This window comes from Hyperolius riggenbachi, chromosome 4 (genome assembly GCF_040937935.1).
Source record: "Hyperolius riggenbachi isolate aHypRig1 chromosome 4, aHypRig1.pri, whole genome shotgun sequence".
In the NCBI taxonomy this organism is placed as follows: domain Eukaryota; kingdom Metazoa; phylum Chordata; class Amphibia; order Anura; family Hyperoliidae; genus Hyperolius; species Hyperolius riggenbachi.
Window position 1 is genome coordinate 433,131,416 of NC_090649.1, and position 19,008 is coordinate 433,150,423.

The window sequence follows — 19,008 nt, forward strand, 5'->3', positions numbered from 1 at the left end:
CCACTGTGAACGTAGCCTTACACATATTACAAAACATGAGTTATGTAGATGTACTGAGAAATAGAATTTGCCTGAATCTGACATCTGCTAGGACCTGTGCTGTCACCACATTACAGGTTGTCTCAGTGCAATCAAAGCACCAAATGAGTTGACCAGCAAGAAGGGTGAAGTGTCTTCTATGACACAAAGGTGCCCACTTGAAGCTTCCTATTTTTTTTTTTTTGTTTAATTACACCATGAAGGAGTACCAGCAGTTTGAGCTAAGGCCTCTTTTAAGCCCCATCTACACGATATGATTCTATTTACGATTCAATTACGATTCTATTTACGATCCGATTAAATCAGACATGTCCGATCAGGATTCGATTAGATTCAATTCGATTTGCCATTGTTTTGTAATGGCAATTCGAATTGAATCGAATCGAATCCCGATCGGACATGCCGGATTTAATCGGATCATAAATAGAATCGTATTCGAATCGTAAATAGAATTGTATCGTGTAGATTGGGCTTTACACTTGCCTTGCAAGTGTGCATTGCGTTACCCTGTTTTGCCGCAGGGTAACGCATTGCAAGGGGCCTAGCACACCCACAACGCGTCATGTTGCACCGGACGTGCCCTATTGGCCGCCGCAAAGTGAACAGAGCGTTACCTTCGGACCGCATTGACGCATCGGCGGCAGAAGCAATGTAAGCCAATTGGCAACACAGCAAATTAGATACTTACCTCAGTGGAGAAGCCTCTGCATAAATCCCTGTGATAAATTTTGGCATGTAAATCAGGGTTGAGGAAAGATTTTACAGTGAGCGAAACACTGACTAAATAATTTCTAAAGTAATAGTGTAAAAACAGTAAGCAATTTTATCCATTGTGTTATTTTCACTACAGTTCCTCTTTAAAAGAAGTGTTTTTTTCATTCCTCTTTAAAAGAAATGAAAAAACCTCCCCTGGGGGGTACTCACCTCGGTAGGTGAAAGCCTCTGGATCCTATTGAGGCTTCCCCCGTCCTCCTGTGTCCCACGGCGGCGGCGATAAAGCTCCCGGAACAGCGGGGATGTAAATATTTACCTTCCCGGCTCCAGCGCAGATGCAGTATCGGCTCTCCGCTCGGAGATAGGCGGAAATAGCCGATCGCTGTCAGTCCGCTCTGCTGCGCAGGCGCAAGTCTCCTGCGCAGTAGAGAGGACCCAATGGAGATCGACTATTTTCGCCTATCTCCGTGCTCAGAGCCGCAACAGCGCCCCCACTTGAGCCAGGAAAGTTAAATAAATCAGCGCTTGTCAGCCTTGTCGAGGGAGGATTCCGGGACACTTCGGGGGGAGCCAGCGCTGGACTGCCTGCAGCTACAGGCGAGGGGGAAGCCTCATTGGGACCCTGAGGCTTCCTCTTCCCAAGGTGAGTACCCCCTAGGGGAACTTTTTTTTGTTACAGGTTCTCTTTAAAAGTGCTAGGCCCCATTGCCTTGCATTGCCGTTGCACCACCCTGTGGTAATCCAGCTTAATGCAACGCAGATTTTCAATGCAAGTGTAAAAGCTTAGGGCGTTTTGCGCTTTTTTTTTAACTCCAGCGATTTTAAAATCGCCCTGAAATTGCTTGTGCAATGATTCCTTATGGGATAGTTCATATCAGCGCATTCAGCAAAGCGCTGCATGTACTATTTTTCGGGATGATTTTGCTATAATGGAAGCTATAGGAAATGCGCAAAACACTCAAATCGCTTTATCCGGCGATTGCGTTGGCGATGTTATGAAAAAGTACATTGTATTTATTCATTTCCAGGTAAAAAAGTTCACTTCCTGACTGACGCCAGGAAGTGAAAAAAACGGAATCGCTCTGCAAAACCACTTACAAAGCGATTTGTACAAAATCGTAGTGCGTAGTGAAGCGCTGAAGAGGGGGGGAATGGCGAAAAACGCGGCCGTCAGCGATTTCGATTTTAGATGTGAACAAAGCCTCACAGCTCTGAGGGCCCGTTTCCACTATCGCGGTTTCCGCTGCGATTCCGCAGCGTTTCCCCGCACATGAATCGCACGGGGAAACTCTGCCATAGGGGATAGCGGCGCCGCGGCCGAATCGCTTGCGGGAGCGATTCGGCAGGAACCCCCCGCCGAATTCGCCTGCGATCCCGCCCACCGACTTAGTGTGCGAGACGCACGCCGCAATAGTGGAAACGGGCCCTGAAGGTTGCCCATGTAAGAACATGTTATATTGAAGTATTTGATTTTTTTCCTTTTCTGTATTGTATTAGAGCTGTCAATGGCTGTGTATGGCTTTACAAAAGATCATGCATTGTATGTGCGTGTAAAAATTCTTTGCTTTAATATGCACAATCTCTGTTGCAAATGATATGCACAGGTAAAATGCAAACTTTAAAGACATGGTAGGAGAAATCTGCAGTGCTCCGTGATTGTCCCCATTCTGAGTGCTCATATTTGATTTCACTTGCGCATATGTGGTGACTGAAGACTTATTTGATTGCTACTTTTAGAAAGCTTTACCTTCTCTGCGTTTCAGGTCATGTTCCGCACTGAGTGTTGTGCTTGTCACCCGCAACCATAAATATGTATTACTTCTTTTGTCTCAATCTGAGTGTTAACAGCTGTCATATTTCCTCCATACACATTCAGATGTACACTGGGAGATGACAGCTGCATTCTCAAAGAGGAGCTGTCAGCCAAACTTTCAGGAAAAAAACCAAATATATAAGTAGATAAATACTTGCTCTACTTCCATAACATATGAATTGTACTGTCCACATTTTGATTTTAGTGATTTTTCTACAGTAAAAAAAAAAAAGAGAGAAAATCCTTTTTAGGATTTTCCATCTTAACTGTGTTTATTTTGAAGCCAGTCCTGATGTCATTTCCTCCCTTACTCTCCTCTGCCTGATTGTGTATGCATTCCCCGCCCTCATCCCAGTCTTCAGGCACTCCCATCCAGCTCCTCAATAGAAAGTACATTGTTTCAGAATGATAAATATTGGCCAATCAGAGAGGAACAGCGGTGTGGGAGGGGAAAACAGGAGGAAAAGAGGCTTAAGCATATCAGGCTGCATTAGTTAAGACTTATGGGGAAGTAGAGAAGCAAAAAAGGACATCCTAGCATGCCCACAGTTACACTTTAAGGGGCCCATACACTGTTCGATTTCAGAGCCGCTTGAGGTATGCTAAAGCACATTTGGACAAGCCAGCTTCATTTTGGAATAAGGTGCTGTGGACTGTTGAACCTAAAATGTAGTTATTTGGGCATAACAAGGGGCGTTATGCATGGAGGAAAAGCAACACAGCATTTCAAGAAAAACTCCTGCTGCCTACAGTAAAATATGGTGGTGGTTCCATCATGCTGTGGGGCTGTGTGGCCAGTGCAGGGACTGGGAATCTTGTCAAAGTTGAGGGATGCATGGATTCCACTCAGTATCAGCAGATTCTGGAGACCAATGTCCAGGAATCAGTGACAAAGCTGAAGCTGTGCCGGGGCTGGGTCTTTCAACAAGACAACGACCTGAAATACTGCTAAAAATCCACTAAGGCATTCATGCAGAGTAACAAGTACAATGTTCTGGAATGGCCATTTCAGTCCCCAGACCTGAATATAATTGAAAATCTGTGGTGTGAGTTAGAGAGGGCTGTCCATGCTCGGTAGCCATCAAACCTGAATGAACTAGAGATTTTTTGTAAAGAGGAATGGTCCAAAATACCTTCAACCAGAATCCAGACTCTCATTGGAACCTACAGGAAGTGTTTAGAGGCTGTAATTTCTGCAAAAGATGGATCTACGGAATATTTATTTCATTTCTTTTTTGTGGTGCCCAAATTTATGCACCTGTGCACCTGCCTAATTTTGTTTAAACAATTATTGCACACTTTCTGTAAATCCAATAAACTTAATTTCACTTCGCAAATATCACTGTGTGTGTCTCCTATATGATATATTCAACTGACATTTTTTTATAGTAACAATCAACGATTTATACAGGATAATCATGATGAGTAACAAGGTTGCCCAAACTTTCGCATCCCACTATATGTATGGCCACGTTAACACTTTTTTAATGCTTCTTTTTCTTATCAGGGTAGTTTGGCATATCTATACGGGGCCATACATTAGCCGACCAACCAACCAATAGACCATCCAATTTGATTATTATAATCGAATTGGATGAAAATTGGTGCTGCCAAGTGCATGCCCGACCGACAAAGCGACCAATTTCGGGACAGAAATTGGCCGCACGGTCGATCACGCATACTGGAAAATTTCGGGCCGAATTTGGTTGGTCGGGTGCGCGGCGGTACGTCGGCCGAATTGCGAACGAGCGACGAGACGACAAACCCCCCGCCGCGATGTATAAATTTATGTAGTGTGTGTGTGCATTTATACATTACCTGTCCAGTGTCAGCTTCCACGTGGTCTCCGTCCATCTCGCCGGGTTCCGCATACAATCTGGACGGCGCTCTGACGCCAGACGCTATGCGCCGCTAGCGTGTATGCGGCTTACCCGGGAAGATGGACGGACACCGTTTGGAAGCTGCTATAGGACAAGTAATGTATAAATGCACTACACTACATACATTTATACATTTTGGGGTTAGCGACGGGGTGGACGCAGCTGCTCAGCCGATTCCCAGATGATTTCATGCTGAAATCGAATGGGAATCGGCCTGTAGTGTATGGGCAGATTTGATTAGAGATAAATTTGTCTCTTGGTCGAATCTGCCCATAATAGTTCTAATGTATGGGCATGGGCACCTTTAGGATGATACTGATTGCTAGGAGAGTTGTAAAACACGTAATACTGTCACACATCATACAAGCCCCAGGCTGCGAATGTTCCTGGACAATAAAGATAAGAAGGTTAAATTGTATTACGCAGCAGCGTTCACCTGTTTGTCGGGTAGTCACTTTGTAATGTGATTAGTTTAGAAGTCAATGTGTTTGGCTCTTACCTGTTTTATTGCTCTTAGTAATAGACAAGTGCTCAGTGAAAATGAGTAGTGTCTGTATTATTATTATTAATAGAATAAATACAACATGCAGGGTGTGTAGATGATGGAAATGTAACTGCTGCTTGCTTTTCAGCTGCAGCATAGTCATTTTTCTTTCCTGTGTTCTTATTACATTTACAGAGAGCAATATCGCCGCTGAGTCATCCGCAGCATTATGGTATGAGTCAGAGCTGGAGAGGAGGCTGGAGAGGTGGCGGAGGGGGGAATCAATACTCGGGAGGATGGAGAGGTCGGCCCTGGAAGCAGAGAGGCAACGGGAGGGGACACAGTGGACTTTGGAACAAAAGCCCTGGAAACCATCCTTCAAGTATGTGATAAACACAAGAACAAGAAACCATGTAAAATGGTTAAATAATAGATATCAAAGCAAACCTGAAGCAAAATAAACTGTTATTTATGCAAATAAACTTGTTCAATGAATTTCATTTTTTCCCCTGAAAAATAAATACAAGCCAAAAGAGCATTATCTGAGTGAGAGAAGGGTCCTCCATAAGGTTTTAGTGGAATAAAGTTCAAAGGGCCATTACTTCTGTTTGCTTTTCAGCTCAGTAAGGCAAATTTGTCATGGTTGCTGTTTAAATTGAATACTTAAATTAAGCCCTTTATCTCCCTGGCAATATGATTATTTACAAATTTTAGGGACTGAAAGTGGTACAATTGTTTCATGTGCTTATAGACCCTAAAAGCAGGAAAAGATTATACCCCCAGAGAGATCTGCAGCAGCCCTGCACATTACTCCCATCCCCGGGATACAGTGTTGCAGTTCTTCCTCAGGACATATAAAAACGGGACACAGAGAGCCCAATGTAGTGCAGTAAGTACTGTAAATGTTGAAATATGTAGAGTAACTAAGTAATACTCACAAACCAGGGTCACCTCAAAGGCGACCACTGTAAATGAAGGTGGGGAGATTAGACCTGTCCCCACTCAGGATTAAGAAGTCACTCTCCGTAGATAAGGAAAAAAGGGGGTTACACTCCTCCACCAAGGGTGGACTCAACTATAGTATAAAGCAAACAAAAGAAAAAAAATAGACTAAAAAGCTTAAAAATAGATATATAGAGGAGGTAGTGGTGGACTTCCCTCCTCCAAGCAGACACAAGGAACTGTTGATTTTGATCAGAGGCGCTGGGTGTATTGCATACCTGCAGATGTTATATGCTCCTACCTTATTGCCTGATGAAGCAGGGTCATACCTGTGAAACGCGTACACAAACTTCTGGAGTGTGTAAAATAACATTTTATTGACTGTCAAAATCAGCAGTGCCTTGTGTCTGCTTGGAGGAGGTAAGTTCCCCACTACCTCCTCTAGATAGATATCTAGAGGAGGTTTTAAGTCTATTTTATTCTATTAGTGCCTGTTTGCTTTATACAATTTTCTTCAGGACATAGCAAAGTCAGAAGTTAAAAAAAATGAGTCCACGTTGTCTGCAGTGTACTGCGCTGGCACAGTAGTTCTGTGCCTGCGCAGTATACCACAAACAACGTGGGCTTGATTGACAGTGGCGCTCACGCAGGCGCACTAGTTGACCCCGGGCCGGCGGCTGAGCGCGGAGATGCTGCGTGGGACCTGTTGGCTGCAAGGGGCTGGAGGAAGCCCCGGGTAAGGCCCGGTTCACATTAGCGTTCCAGGTCTGGCTTCCCCGGACCCGGAACGCTCCGTACACAGCGGATGGTGAATGGATACATTGTTAATCAATGTATCCATTCACACTCGTGCGACGTCCGGATCCGATCCGGGAACGCAGCTCCGGGACGATCCGGCTTTTTTTCCAACATGCTCTATCTTTCAGTCCGTCCCGGTGCGGCTGCGGACCCGGGCCGGATCCTGACCCGAACATGCGGCCATGCTGTGCAATGAGAAACGGATGTTTCTCATCACACTAGCAATAGGACCGGATGCTTCCAGCACCGGTCCTATGCCACTTGGGGGGCCCGGACTACATGCCGGTATCCCCCATGCTTGCAGTGCCTTTCCAGGACTGCAATGTATCTAGTTCCGGCTACTTTATTGTAGCCAGAACTGATACATGCATCCGGCGCAACTTGTGGCCACCGCAGAGACCTGTACGGTCTCTTTGCGGCCCCCAGACACTTGCGGACTCGAACCGCAAGTGTGAATGGGGCCTAAATATATTATGGGGCAGCATTATTTGATTAATGTTTCCTTTAAACAAACAAAAAACAGTGAGAGAGACGGCTTGAGATTACGTTAGGTGTTACTTCATGACAGTTCAAAGGGTCATTATTTCTGCTTTGTTTTATAGCGTAGAAGACAGTGTGGTTTTAAACTGCAACTGTGACATGATGATGCAATGTTATTTAAAAAAAAAAAATAGATATTACTGAAAATAAAACTGAGACTATTTCCTTTGCTACTAATGTTCTATTAATTATCCGTACTACACATACAATTCATTATGTTTTTTTTGTTTTTCTAATAGCTAGAAACTTTTAATAATTTCATCTCTCATGTTTACTAGACCACTTTGACTATCCAATGACCACCAGTCCAAAAGAACACTAAGAAAAATTGAAGTCAAATTACTCTTTGGACATCATTTGAAATATGCCATATGACGTGTGATGCAGCTGGCTGCATCACTAGGCAATAAACAATTACATACATCAGTCATAGTAAATTCAAAGAGCAGATGACACTCCAATAAAGAAACAATTTAATCTGTCAGAAATGTAACCGACGACATTGCTGGGCCCTTTTATCAAGACACGAACAATAATGAATATGTAGGATGTAATTTTAGTGAATGAAATTGTGCACATTGCTTGCCATATGATTGTTTAGGTTTATAAATTGGAGTCTCGTCAGTAGCTCAATGATTTGTTTTTAGGTTTTGTCAGTTGCATTTTGTCAAAAATGATACTTGCATTACCGACAGAATCAGAATCAATTTATTTAGCCAAGCACCACTGGGACGTGCCTAGAATTGGCTTGGCATGTACAGGGCTAAACAAAAAAAACTATAAATATTTGTAAAAAAAAAAAAAAACAACTGGGGAGCGATCAGACCCCACCAACAGAAAGCTCTGTTGGTGGGGAGAAAAGGGGGGGGGGGGGGGGGGGTGGTGGTGGTAAATCACTTGTGCAGTGTGTTGCGCGGCCCTGCAGTGGCCCATTTTACTAAAAATGGCCTGGTCTTTAGGGGGGGGGGGGGGGGGTTAGCACTGTGGTCCTCAAGAGGTTAAAGGTCCACTGTCATGAAAATCTTAAAATTTTAAAATATATATATAAACACCTATACATCAGTGTTGCCAACTCATCCCTTTAATTACTGACACATCTAAGTTATACAGGTTCTGGGGCTACTTACACATAATCGGTGCCTTACCTGCATTTACCTAGCCCCGGAACTTGTAGAATTCATATGTGTCAGTAATTAAAGGGATGAGTTGGCAACACTGCTATACATATATAAGTGCCTTTCTCCCAGAGTAAAATGAGCCACAAATTACATTTCTCCTATGTTACTGTCACTTACAGTAAGTAGTAGAAATCTGACGTTACCCACAGGTTTTGGGCTATTCCATCTCTCCATAGGGGATTCTCAGCATGGCCTTTATTTTTTATAAAGTCCCTCCCTGAAAAAGATGTATATGTTACGGCCAGAACCCGAAGTTTGGCCAGAACTAGAAGTGGCCGGCCACTTCGGGTTCTGGCCGGCCAATGCGCGAACTGGCCGCTGCGCTGCGGCCAATGTGAGAAATGAAACAATTCCTGTAAGGTTAATGTGATGTTGTGACCGCAGCGCAGCGGGCAAATGTATCACATCTTTACTTTATTCAATGGCATTAAGCCGCCCGGCTTTTTCCTCTGCCTCTCTCTCCTCCCCCCCGCCTCTCTCTCCCCTTCTCTTATGGGCACAGCCGGGCGGGGACACGCGTGTCCAGGAGAGTCGTTCCTCGCGGCAGGAGAGCAGAGCTGGGAGGCTGCAGACATTGCTTCTGCCAGCACCCGCTCTGCAAGAACGGCAGGATTCCCCTGCCGCGACGAACGACTCCGGAGGGACACGCGTGTCCCCGCCCGGCTGTGCCCATAAGAGAAGGAGAGAGAGAGGCGGGGGGAGGAGAGAGAGGCAGAGGAAAAAGCCGGGCGGCTTAATGCCATTGAATAAAGTAAAGATGTGATACATTTGCCCGCTGCGCTGCGGCCACAACATCACATTAACCTTACAGGAATTGTTTCATTTCTCACATTGGCCGCAGCGCAGCGGCCAGTTCGCGCATTGGCCGGCCAGAACCCGAAGTGGCCGGCCACTTCTAGTTCTGGCCAAACTTCGGGTTCTGGCCGTAACATATACAAAGATACTGGCCAGCCTCCCTGCTCATTGTACACTTTTTTGGCAGTTGAACAGAGCAACTGCCATTCACTAAGTTCTTTTGAATATAAAATCCCTGAGAATCCCCCACGAGGAGATGGGCTAGTCCGAAACCTGTCGGTTCTGTCAGAATTCTACTATCTACTGTAAGTGACAGCAACATAGGAGATAAGTAATGTATGGCTCATTTTACTCTGGGAGAAATGCACTTCTTATCTGTATATGTTTACGTATTTAAAATTTTAAGGTTTTCGCGATAGTGGTCCTTTAAAGGAGCCAACTGAAGAATCAGTGGCCTGAATGTAAGGGATCGTTGGTGATCCTTACCAGGGCCGGCTCTAGACTTTTTGCTGCCTGAGGCAAACTTGCGAGGATGCACCCCCCCACCACCCCGATTTGAAATGATCGCACAGCACCCAAAAATTTTCTCTGCTTCATGTTCTCACATGACATGCTGCAGCTCAACACAATAGCACACTGGCTGGCTGTGAGTCTGTGACAACCAAACTGCTCACCCTCAGCCACTCCATTCCTCCTCAGGAAGATACGCACAGTACAAACATGCTGCCCCTGCAATTTCTGCGCCTGATGCAAATGTTTCACCTTGCTTCATGAGAGAACCGGCCCTGATTCTTACTGCCCTGGAGTGCAGTCTGCATCAAATTACCTGCATTTCCCTTAAAGTGTACCCGAGCTGGATTAAACAAAACGTTTTATACATACCTGGGGCTTCCTCCAGCCCCATCCGCTCACATCGCTCCCACGCCACCGTCCTCCATCTTCTCGCAGCTCCGATACCGGGTCCTCGCACTTCCATCATTTGGAGCCAGTCTGACTTAAGTGAAGTGCGCTGTTTGCGTATGTCTCCAGCAGCTTGCGTATCAGTTTGCGTATCTCTAGCAGCTTGCGTATCTCTCTAGCAGCTTGCGTATCAGTTTGTGTAGCTCTCTAGCAGCTTGCGTATCAGTTTGCGTAGCTCTCTAGCAGCTTGCGTATCAGTTTGCGTATCTCTCCAGCAGCTGGAAAGATATTTGAGGGCGCACATCTCCTGTGTAGACTGGCCCAACTGGCTGAAGTGACGTTTCCCAGCAGTATCTGAGCTGCGAGAAGACTGAGGACGGCGGCGTGGGCGCGATCCATCCATATGGGGCTGTAGGAAGCTCCAGGTATGTATAAAACGTTTTGTTTAATCCAGCTGAGTCCCTTTAACATAAGATTTACCCAGAAAATAAGCCCTAGCATGATTTTTCAGGATTTTTGAGGATGCTTGAAATAAAAGCTCTACTCCAAAAATAAGAGCTAGTTACAGTTCATAAAAAAGTAAACTTAAAGTGGAGTGAAACCCAGCATTTCTACTTTGCTCTAATAGATTATTTACAGCAGTGTTTCTCAACATTTTATAAGTGTGTACCCCTTTTAAAACACTGTACTCATCGAGTACCCCCTAGCATAGTAAACATGATGACAAGTACCCCTTGACAAATATATATTTAAATGTAGTACATGATAATTGGTTCTAAACAATGTGCAAGCATTTATTATTGCTTTTAATTTATACTATATTGAATGAAGGAGGCACTCAAATGGCGTATAAACTTGCGTTTATCAAATAGTAGCAAAACTCGACATGTTTCGGGGAAATCCCCTTCCTCAGGTGTACATGCATGCATGTACACCTGAGGAAGGGGATTTCCCCGAAACATGTCGTGTTTTGCTACTATTTGATAAACGCAAGTTTATACGCCATTTGAGTGCCTCCTTCATTCAATATAGTATATATTTACATTGTGAAGTGGTGACTCACAGAGGGATTGTGCACCGGCAAACCAGGTGTCATACCTGGTGTAGGAGCCCAGCTCAGCAACCCCCTTGCTGTCGTATTGCTTTTAATTAGCTAAAATACTAATTTGGTGTTGTTTAAATAAGAATTATTATTTTCTATATCTCTAAATTTGTTATTCTTGGTTAACCACCTTAGCGGTATGGACGAGCTCAGCTCGTCCATTACCGCTAGAGGGTGCCGCTCAGGCCCTGCTGGGCCGATTTCGATGCAATAAAAAGCAGCACACGCAGCCGGCACTTTGCCAGCCGCGTGTGCTGCCCGATCGTCGCCGCTCTGCGGCGATCCGCCGCGAGCAGCGGCGAAAGAGGGTCCCCCCAGCCGCCCGAGCCCTGCGCAGCCGGAACAAATAGTTCCGGCCAGCGCTAAGGGCTGGATCGGAGGCGGCTGACGTCAGGACGTCGGCTGACGTCCATGATGTCACTCCGCTCGTCGCCATGGTGACGAGGAAAGCCAAACAAGGAAGGCTGCTCATTGCAGCCTTCCTTGTTAATTCTGATCGCCGGAGGCGATCGGAATTATGCTCCAGGAGCGCCCTCTAGTGGGCTTTCATGCAGCCAACTTTCAGTTGGCTGCATGAAATAGTTTTTTTGTAATTTAAAAAAAACCCTCCCGCAGCCGCCCTGGCGATCTCAATAGAACGCCAGGGTGGTTAAGTATATCAAGCCCGAGTACCCCCTGGACCCATCAGAAGTACCCCCTGGGGTACGCGTACCGCATGTTGAGAACCTAGGATTTACAGCATATTATATAAAACTAGCATATTTTTTTTTTTACTAGAACTGCATTCAAAAGGTTAACACAGGCTTTAGAAGCTTCCCTGTCTGCAGAGCTGGCCGCTTCCGAAACTTTACATAATGTTATTTAGTGTTTAATTGTATCAAGTGAGAAATGTAAACAAAACCTTCTCTCACACTGCCCGATCCCTTGAACAAAGTCAGAGAAGCATAAATGCTTTCTGATTAAGTTAGAGGATGAATAAAGCAGTTATAAATAAAATGCAAAGTCGGCTCTCAGGGTAAAATTAGCGTAAATGTATAATTTCTAAATGAATACTAATACTTATGCACAAAAGCAAATATGACAACTGTATGGCATATAAAAAGTAGGAAAACATGTTTTTATTGAATATTATGTCAGGGTTTTATACCGCTTTAAAGAAAACCTGTACTGAGAAAAACGGCCCCTGGGGGGTACTCACCTCGGGAGGGGGAAGCCTCCGGATCCTATCGAGGCTTCCCCCATCCTCCTGCGTCCCATGGGGGTCGCGCACATCGGCGATGTAAATATTTACCTTCCAGACTCCAGCGCAGGCGCTCCGAAGTAGGCGGAAATATTCGATCTCAGTCGGGTCCGTTCTACTGCACAGGCGCAAGTCTCCGGCGGCTGTGCAGTTGAACAAACCCGACTGAGATCGGGTATTTCTGTCTACTTCGGAGCCGAAAGCCGAAACGGCACCCCCGCTAGAGCCTGGAAAGGTAAATATTGAACAGGGCTGCAGTGAGACCCCCGTGAGACAGAGGAGGATGGGGGAAGCCTCATTAGGATCCTGAGGCTTCCCCCTCCCGAGGTGAGTACCCCCCCAGGGGAAATTTTTTCTAGTTACAGTGTCTCTTTAAAGTGAACCCGCGGCAAACTTTGGGTCACAAATCAGATACTTTCCTAAGGAGAGAAAAGCCACTGGATCCTCCAGAGACTTTCTGTTTCCTCCTCGCCACTGTTGAAGCCTCTACGGGATACACAGGTAAGTATCAATTCTTGACCCGACCTTGGGTACATTTTAAAGAGTGTCCAGGTAACATCGGTGGAATCAGGAAATGTGGGCGTTCCATAAGCGCTAATGCAAAATATTGGCTAATGGGCGCCAAAAGAAGACATTTGGGTGCCCGATAAATAGCGGACACCTTGCCCGCACAACCAAAATTTTTTGTTTTGAGAATCAGTGTTTTGAAAAATATTGTCTGGAAATTCGTTTTGATGATTATCATTTTGTAAATGATCGTTCAACGTTTTTTTTTTTTTTTAAATAATAATGAAATTCGTTTTGAGAATTATAATTTCGTAAATGATTGTTTTGAAATGTATTATCTTAGAAATGTATGGCTTTTTGTTTTAATGTTATTTGCAGCGGAGAAAGGGAGTTTTAGTGTTAGGCGTCAAGAAGGGGGTTGTAGGCTTAGGCGTCAGAAAGTGGGGTTTTAGTGTTAGGCACCACCAGGGGGGGGGGGGGGTCTTAGTGTTAGGCACCACCAGGGGGGGGTCTTAGGGTTAGGCACCACCAGGGGGGTCTTAGGGTTAGGCACCACCAGGGGGGTCTTAGGGTTAGGCACCACCAGGGGGGGTCTTAGGGTTAGGCACCACCAGGGGGGTCTTAGGGTTAGGCACCACCAGGGGGGTCTTAGGGTTAGGCACCACCATCAGGGTCTTAGGGTTAGGCACCACCAGGGGGGGGTCTTAGGGTTAGGCATCAATAGAGGGAGAGTTCTGTGTGATAGTAGGGTTAGGTTTAGTTGTAATAAAATATTGGCAATATTTACCAAGCTGTACATATATTTTTTGTTTTCATTGTTTTAGATGATATTTAGCATTTTCTCTTCTTATTTGACTAGACTTCCCTGGAGCAGCCGCCAGGTCTCACCTTACCCAGACCACATTGGACAAGTATGCGCCATACAAAGGCTGGAAGCTTTATTTCTCGGAAGGTACGGCAAGCCACACGTAGGAGACATACAACTGAGCACTCGCACTCTGATCTTATGATGGAACAGCTACAAAGGAAATCACTTCTGCTGTTTCCAACCCCTTTTTATTTCCTGCATGCCATCCATCATCTGCTGCCTGCGTCCCTCCTCTGTGTTTCATCATCTATTCTTTACAGGGCGACATTTTTCAATTTGTGCTGATGATTACTGGTGTCAGGCGTCAGGGAAGACACACAATTTCTCTGGGCAATATATGAAATCATTGGGAAGCTAGTCGTGTACTTAACCCTGCCGCACTTAAAGGACATACACCTCTGGCAGAAAAAAAGTCCCATTAACCCCGTGTCGTCTTCTGCCAGTATTGTCGCTTTGCGTTTACTACTGAGTACTGATATTATGTACCCTGCACGGCTGACTATGAGCGGATTTAGTGGTTTAGTATTCAGCAGGATGTACTTTTCAGATACCTAGAGAAATAGTACTAATGTTTTATAGCTCTCATTCTAACTTAGTTTTTTTTTTTTACTTCTTTCAAAGAGGAACTGCAACCAAGGATTGAAATGTTATTATTTATTGTATTTTTAAAGCACCAACATATTACGCAGCACTGGACAATAAATATAAACTATGATACAAGGATGACAAACGTAACAAGGTTAAACAACATGGAACAAAGTTATACAAGGCAAACGGTACAAAATACACTTGATTTTGGGCTGGTTAGGTAGGCCCAGTAATAGAAGTACAAGGCTGTCATAGGAAAGAGGCACACAATCATGTAGACTACACTAGGGAAGGGAGGACCCTGCCAAAGGCTTACAATTTAACTTCATCCCAATCAGTAGCTGATACTAGAGGCCTGCGCGGGTTTAATTTTTAGACCCCCCTACCCACACCCGACCCGCAGCCCGCTTTCTGGTGAATCTGGTACCCGCACCTGAAAAGATAGACGCTACCCGCACCCGACCCGCTACCTGATTAAATCAAAATGGGTACCCGTACACAATCTGCGGGTACCTGACCTGATGTCCTGTGCAGGTCTGATTTTTCAGACCCGACCCGCAGCCCCGCTACCCGCATCTGACCCGCAACCCGCTTTCTGGTGAATCTGGCACCCGCAGGCCCGTTACCCGCACCTGATCCGGAACCCGATAATAATCAAAACAGGTACCCGACCCGCATCCCGGTTACCCGACCCGATGCAGGCCCACTTTTCCATGCTAAATCTTTACCTTTTCTCAAATAGATCATTAGGGAGGTCTGTATGGCTGATATTGGGGTGAAACCCCTCCCACAGTGTGATGTCAGACTCTTGGTCCTAACAGTTTCCTGTTTGTGAGCCTTATTGCATTGTCGGAAATAACAGCTATTTCTAACTTCCAAGCAACCAGTACCTCCCTCTGTACAGATGTATATCTATAAAAAAAAAAACCTTAGCCTATCGCATTGTTAGGGGGTGTGGTTGTAAATAGGGGCAGCTGGTGCTGTCTGATTTTTTTTTTTCTTGTCTGCCAGTAGTAAAGATGATTGTGGATCAAACAATATGAACAAATTACATGGCGACTATCGATCATTTGTTGATCTCTCTTCTATTTTTTTACATCTTACTTTGCAATATATTGATTTATTTTCCCTTTTGGCTAACGTTCTACTTACTTTCATTGTGACATTTTAATATTTATTATTTCCCCTCTATTCTCTTTTTGATTTATGGACTATAAGGTGATCATATAGAAGCCTTTTCTTTGGTAATGCAGTTATTGCACAGTACGTTTCAGTGGATGAAAAGACAGCTGAACATCTATCATTCTAGCAAAGAGCAGTACTGGCTGGTAAATTACAATGACTATTACAGATGGTCAATGAGATGCAAATAATTCTGGCATGCAAATTTAAAGGATACCCGAGGTGACATGTGGCATGATGAGACAAACGTGTATGTACAGTGCCAAGCACACAAATAACTATGCTGTGTTCTTTTTTTCTTTCTCTGCCTGAAAGGGTTAAATATCAGGTATGCAAGTGAAAATTCATATAGCGTAACCTTCACTGATAAGGAATTAGAGCCATAAAACACTTTCCTGGCAGTAGATGACTTCTGAGAGCAGGAAAGAGCCAATATCGCGGAAAAATTTTAAATACATGGAAACGCATAAATAAAATGTACATTTCTCCCAGAGTTAAATGTGCTATGAATTACTTTTCTCCTATGTTGCTGTCACCTACAGTAGGTAGTAGAAATCTGACAGGTTTTGGACTAGCCCATCTCCTCATGGGGGATTCTCAGGGTTTTCTTTATTTTAAAAAGCGCTTAGTGAATGGCAGTTGCTCAGTCCAACTGGCAGAATAGTGTGCAAATGGGCAACCTGCATCTTTGTATAGCTCCTTTCCAGGGACTGATTTTGTAAAGAATAAATGAAATACTGAGAATCCCTCTGCTCCGTCATCAGTCTCCCAGCGGCTATCACCACTAGGAGACTATTAGACTGCGAAACCGCCGTCTATTTACATCATAGCATTTCGATCTACGGCAGCGCTGTACTCTAGAGGCTCAGGAGAAATCGTCTCTCATAGGCTGATGCCTATGACAGATGATCGCTGTCATTGGCTGGCAGGGGGGAGGGGGGTTTGGAATAAATATAAAAAAAATAGGGAAATTTATTAGAAAAACCAAATAAATAAAAATAAACGTAGCGGTAATCACAGCCCACCAACAGGAAGCTCTGTTGGTGGGCAGAAAAGAGGGGGGGGGGAATTACTTGTGTGCTGAGTTGTAAGGTTATTATTATTATTATTATTTAGTATTTATATAGCGCCGATATCTTCCGCAGAGCTGTACAGACTATATATAGTCTTGTCACTAACTGTCCCTCACAATCTAGTCCCTACCATAGTCATATGCCTATATTGTGTAGTGTGTGTATCGTAGTCTAGGGCCAATTTAGGGGGAAGCCAATTAACTTATCTGTATGTTTTGGGGATGTGGGAAGAAACCAGAATGCCCGGGGGAAACCCACGTAGACAGGGGGAGAACATACAAACTCCTTGCAGAAGTTGACCTGGCTGGGATTCGAACCGGGGACCCAGCGCTGCAAGGCGAGAGCGCTAACCACCGCGCTGCCCATACATTCCTGAATTATAAAAAAAAAAATGTATTTGTTTTACTGCTGAACAGATATTCTACAAAAAAACCCTTATATTTATTTTAATTCTTGTTGATTCTTTAACAGTATCAGGAAATGTTCAGATTTACATTAAATCCACACAATATAAACATATAATAGGAGACAGGCCTCCTCGTTCTGATCATCGGCCTCAGGCAGAACACGGTGTATTCCTCTCAGCACACTGAAAGCTGCGTCCTTCTGATCCCATGGACCGCCTCCCTCCAGGGAAGATGTAACATATGGCAGAGGTGAACTCTGGGGAAGGCTCTGCACAGCTACGTGTGTGTCCGCATGAATGGGCATTTGATGTACAGTTCATGCTGTGTTCACAGTGTCTTATTGCAGTGTTTAAATCGGTACAGGGAGAACGTGGTAAAAACATAAACCCCAAATATCCCCGAAGACCAGAACACTTGAAATTCTTCAGAGGCCTGGCTGTATTAAGCTGCAGCAGCATCTCTTCAGGGGCTCTGATCTAAGCGGGGCTGAGATGTGTAGCGCTTGCCCTACTTTCTCTTAATCAGACAACAAAATATGTCCAACAGTTTGGAAATAAAATACTGAAAGTCTTTATGAATCACTGCTTTCCTGTGCCTCTTAGTTGCTTAACCACTTCACCACTGAGGGGTTTTACCCCCTGACCACCAGAGCAATTTTCACCTTTCAGCGCTCCTTCCATTCATTCGTCTATAACTTTATTATTACTTATCCCAATGAAATGAACTATATCTTGTTTTTTTTGCCACCAATTAGGCTTTCTTTAGGTGGGACATTATGCCAAGAATTATTTTATTCTAAATGTGTTTTAATGGGGAAATAGGAAAAAATGTGGGAAAAAAATATTATTTTTCAGTTTTCGGCCATTATAGTTTTTAAATAAAGCATGCTACTGTAATTAAAACCCATGAAATGTATTAACCCATATGTCCCGGTTATAAAACCATTTAAACTATGTCCCTATCACAATGTTTGGCGACAATATTTTATTTGGAAATAAAGGTACATTTTTTTCAGTTTTGCATCCATCCCTAATTACAAGCCCGCAGTTTATAAAGTAACAGTGTTATACCCTCTTGACATAAATATTTAAAAAGTTCAGTCCCTAAGGTAACTATTTATGTTTTTTTTTTTATTGTATTTTTTTTTTTTTTTTTAATTACAAAAAAAAATAAAAAAAAATTGGGGAGTGTGGGAGGTAATGAGTTAATTTATTGTGTAAATGTAATGTTTGTATGTGTAAAATGCTTTTAGGGTGTAGTTTACTATTTGGCCACAAGATGGCCACAGAGTGTTTGTTTACATGCGACCTGTAAGCGTCCGGAAGGACGCTTACAGGAAGCAGTAGGAGGCTGAGAGACGCACAATGATCTCGCTGTTTCTGAAAGAAGCAGCAGATCATTGCGGGGGCGAGATCAACGAACGGGAATGGATTTTCCCGTTCATTGATCTCTGGGCGAGCGGGCGGCGACGTGCACGAGCGGCGGGTGCGCGCGCACGAGCGGCGGGAGCGCGGACAGCGGCGGTAGCGCGGAAGGTACGGATTTCTCCGTCCCTGGTTTTTTAGGAGGGAAAAAAGGGGCGCAGAAATTCGTACCGCTGGGGGTAAAGTGGTTAAAGTGGGAAAGTCAGCCACAAAATCAAATTCCATTTACCCACTACTCTGTGTTTATTATGCAGCCTGCAACTTCACCCTGCATTGCAAGCATTCCAATATACTGTAATCAAAAATGTTTCTGCTGTAATTAATCTTATCTGACTGTATTTGGTACATTGCCGATGAGAGGGAAGCATGTTATCTCCCCTCCTGCTCCTCACTTATTGGCTGAGGGTAGTTCATTGTGAAGCTGCTGGAATACAATCTATGCTGTGAAAAACAGGCACTCACATTCGTGACCAAAAGTTCTACAGGCACTTGTATTGGCCATGAGGAAGCGGGTCATCTAGTAGTATCAAATCA

General features: G+C 44.3%; 1 protein-coding gene across 2 annotated transcripts in view; it reads left to right on the forward strand.

Moving 5' to 3' along the window:
- MCM8 (minichromosome maintenance 8 homologous recombination repair factor) overlaps positions 1-19,008 on the forward strand; it is a 72,755-nt gene that overhangs the window by 4,670 nt on the left and 49,077 nt on the right. For both annotated transcript variants that reach the window (XM_068232500.1, XM_068232501.1), the window contains exons 2-3: positions 5,126-5,312; positions 13,792-13,884. In XM_068232500.1, coding sequence (XP_068088601.1) covers positions 5,165-5,312; positions 13,792-13,884 — 241 coding nt within the window. In that variant the 5' untranslated portion in view covers positions 5,126-5,164. The remainder of the gene's footprint in view (positions 1-5,125; positions 5,313-13,791; positions 13,885-19,008) is intronic.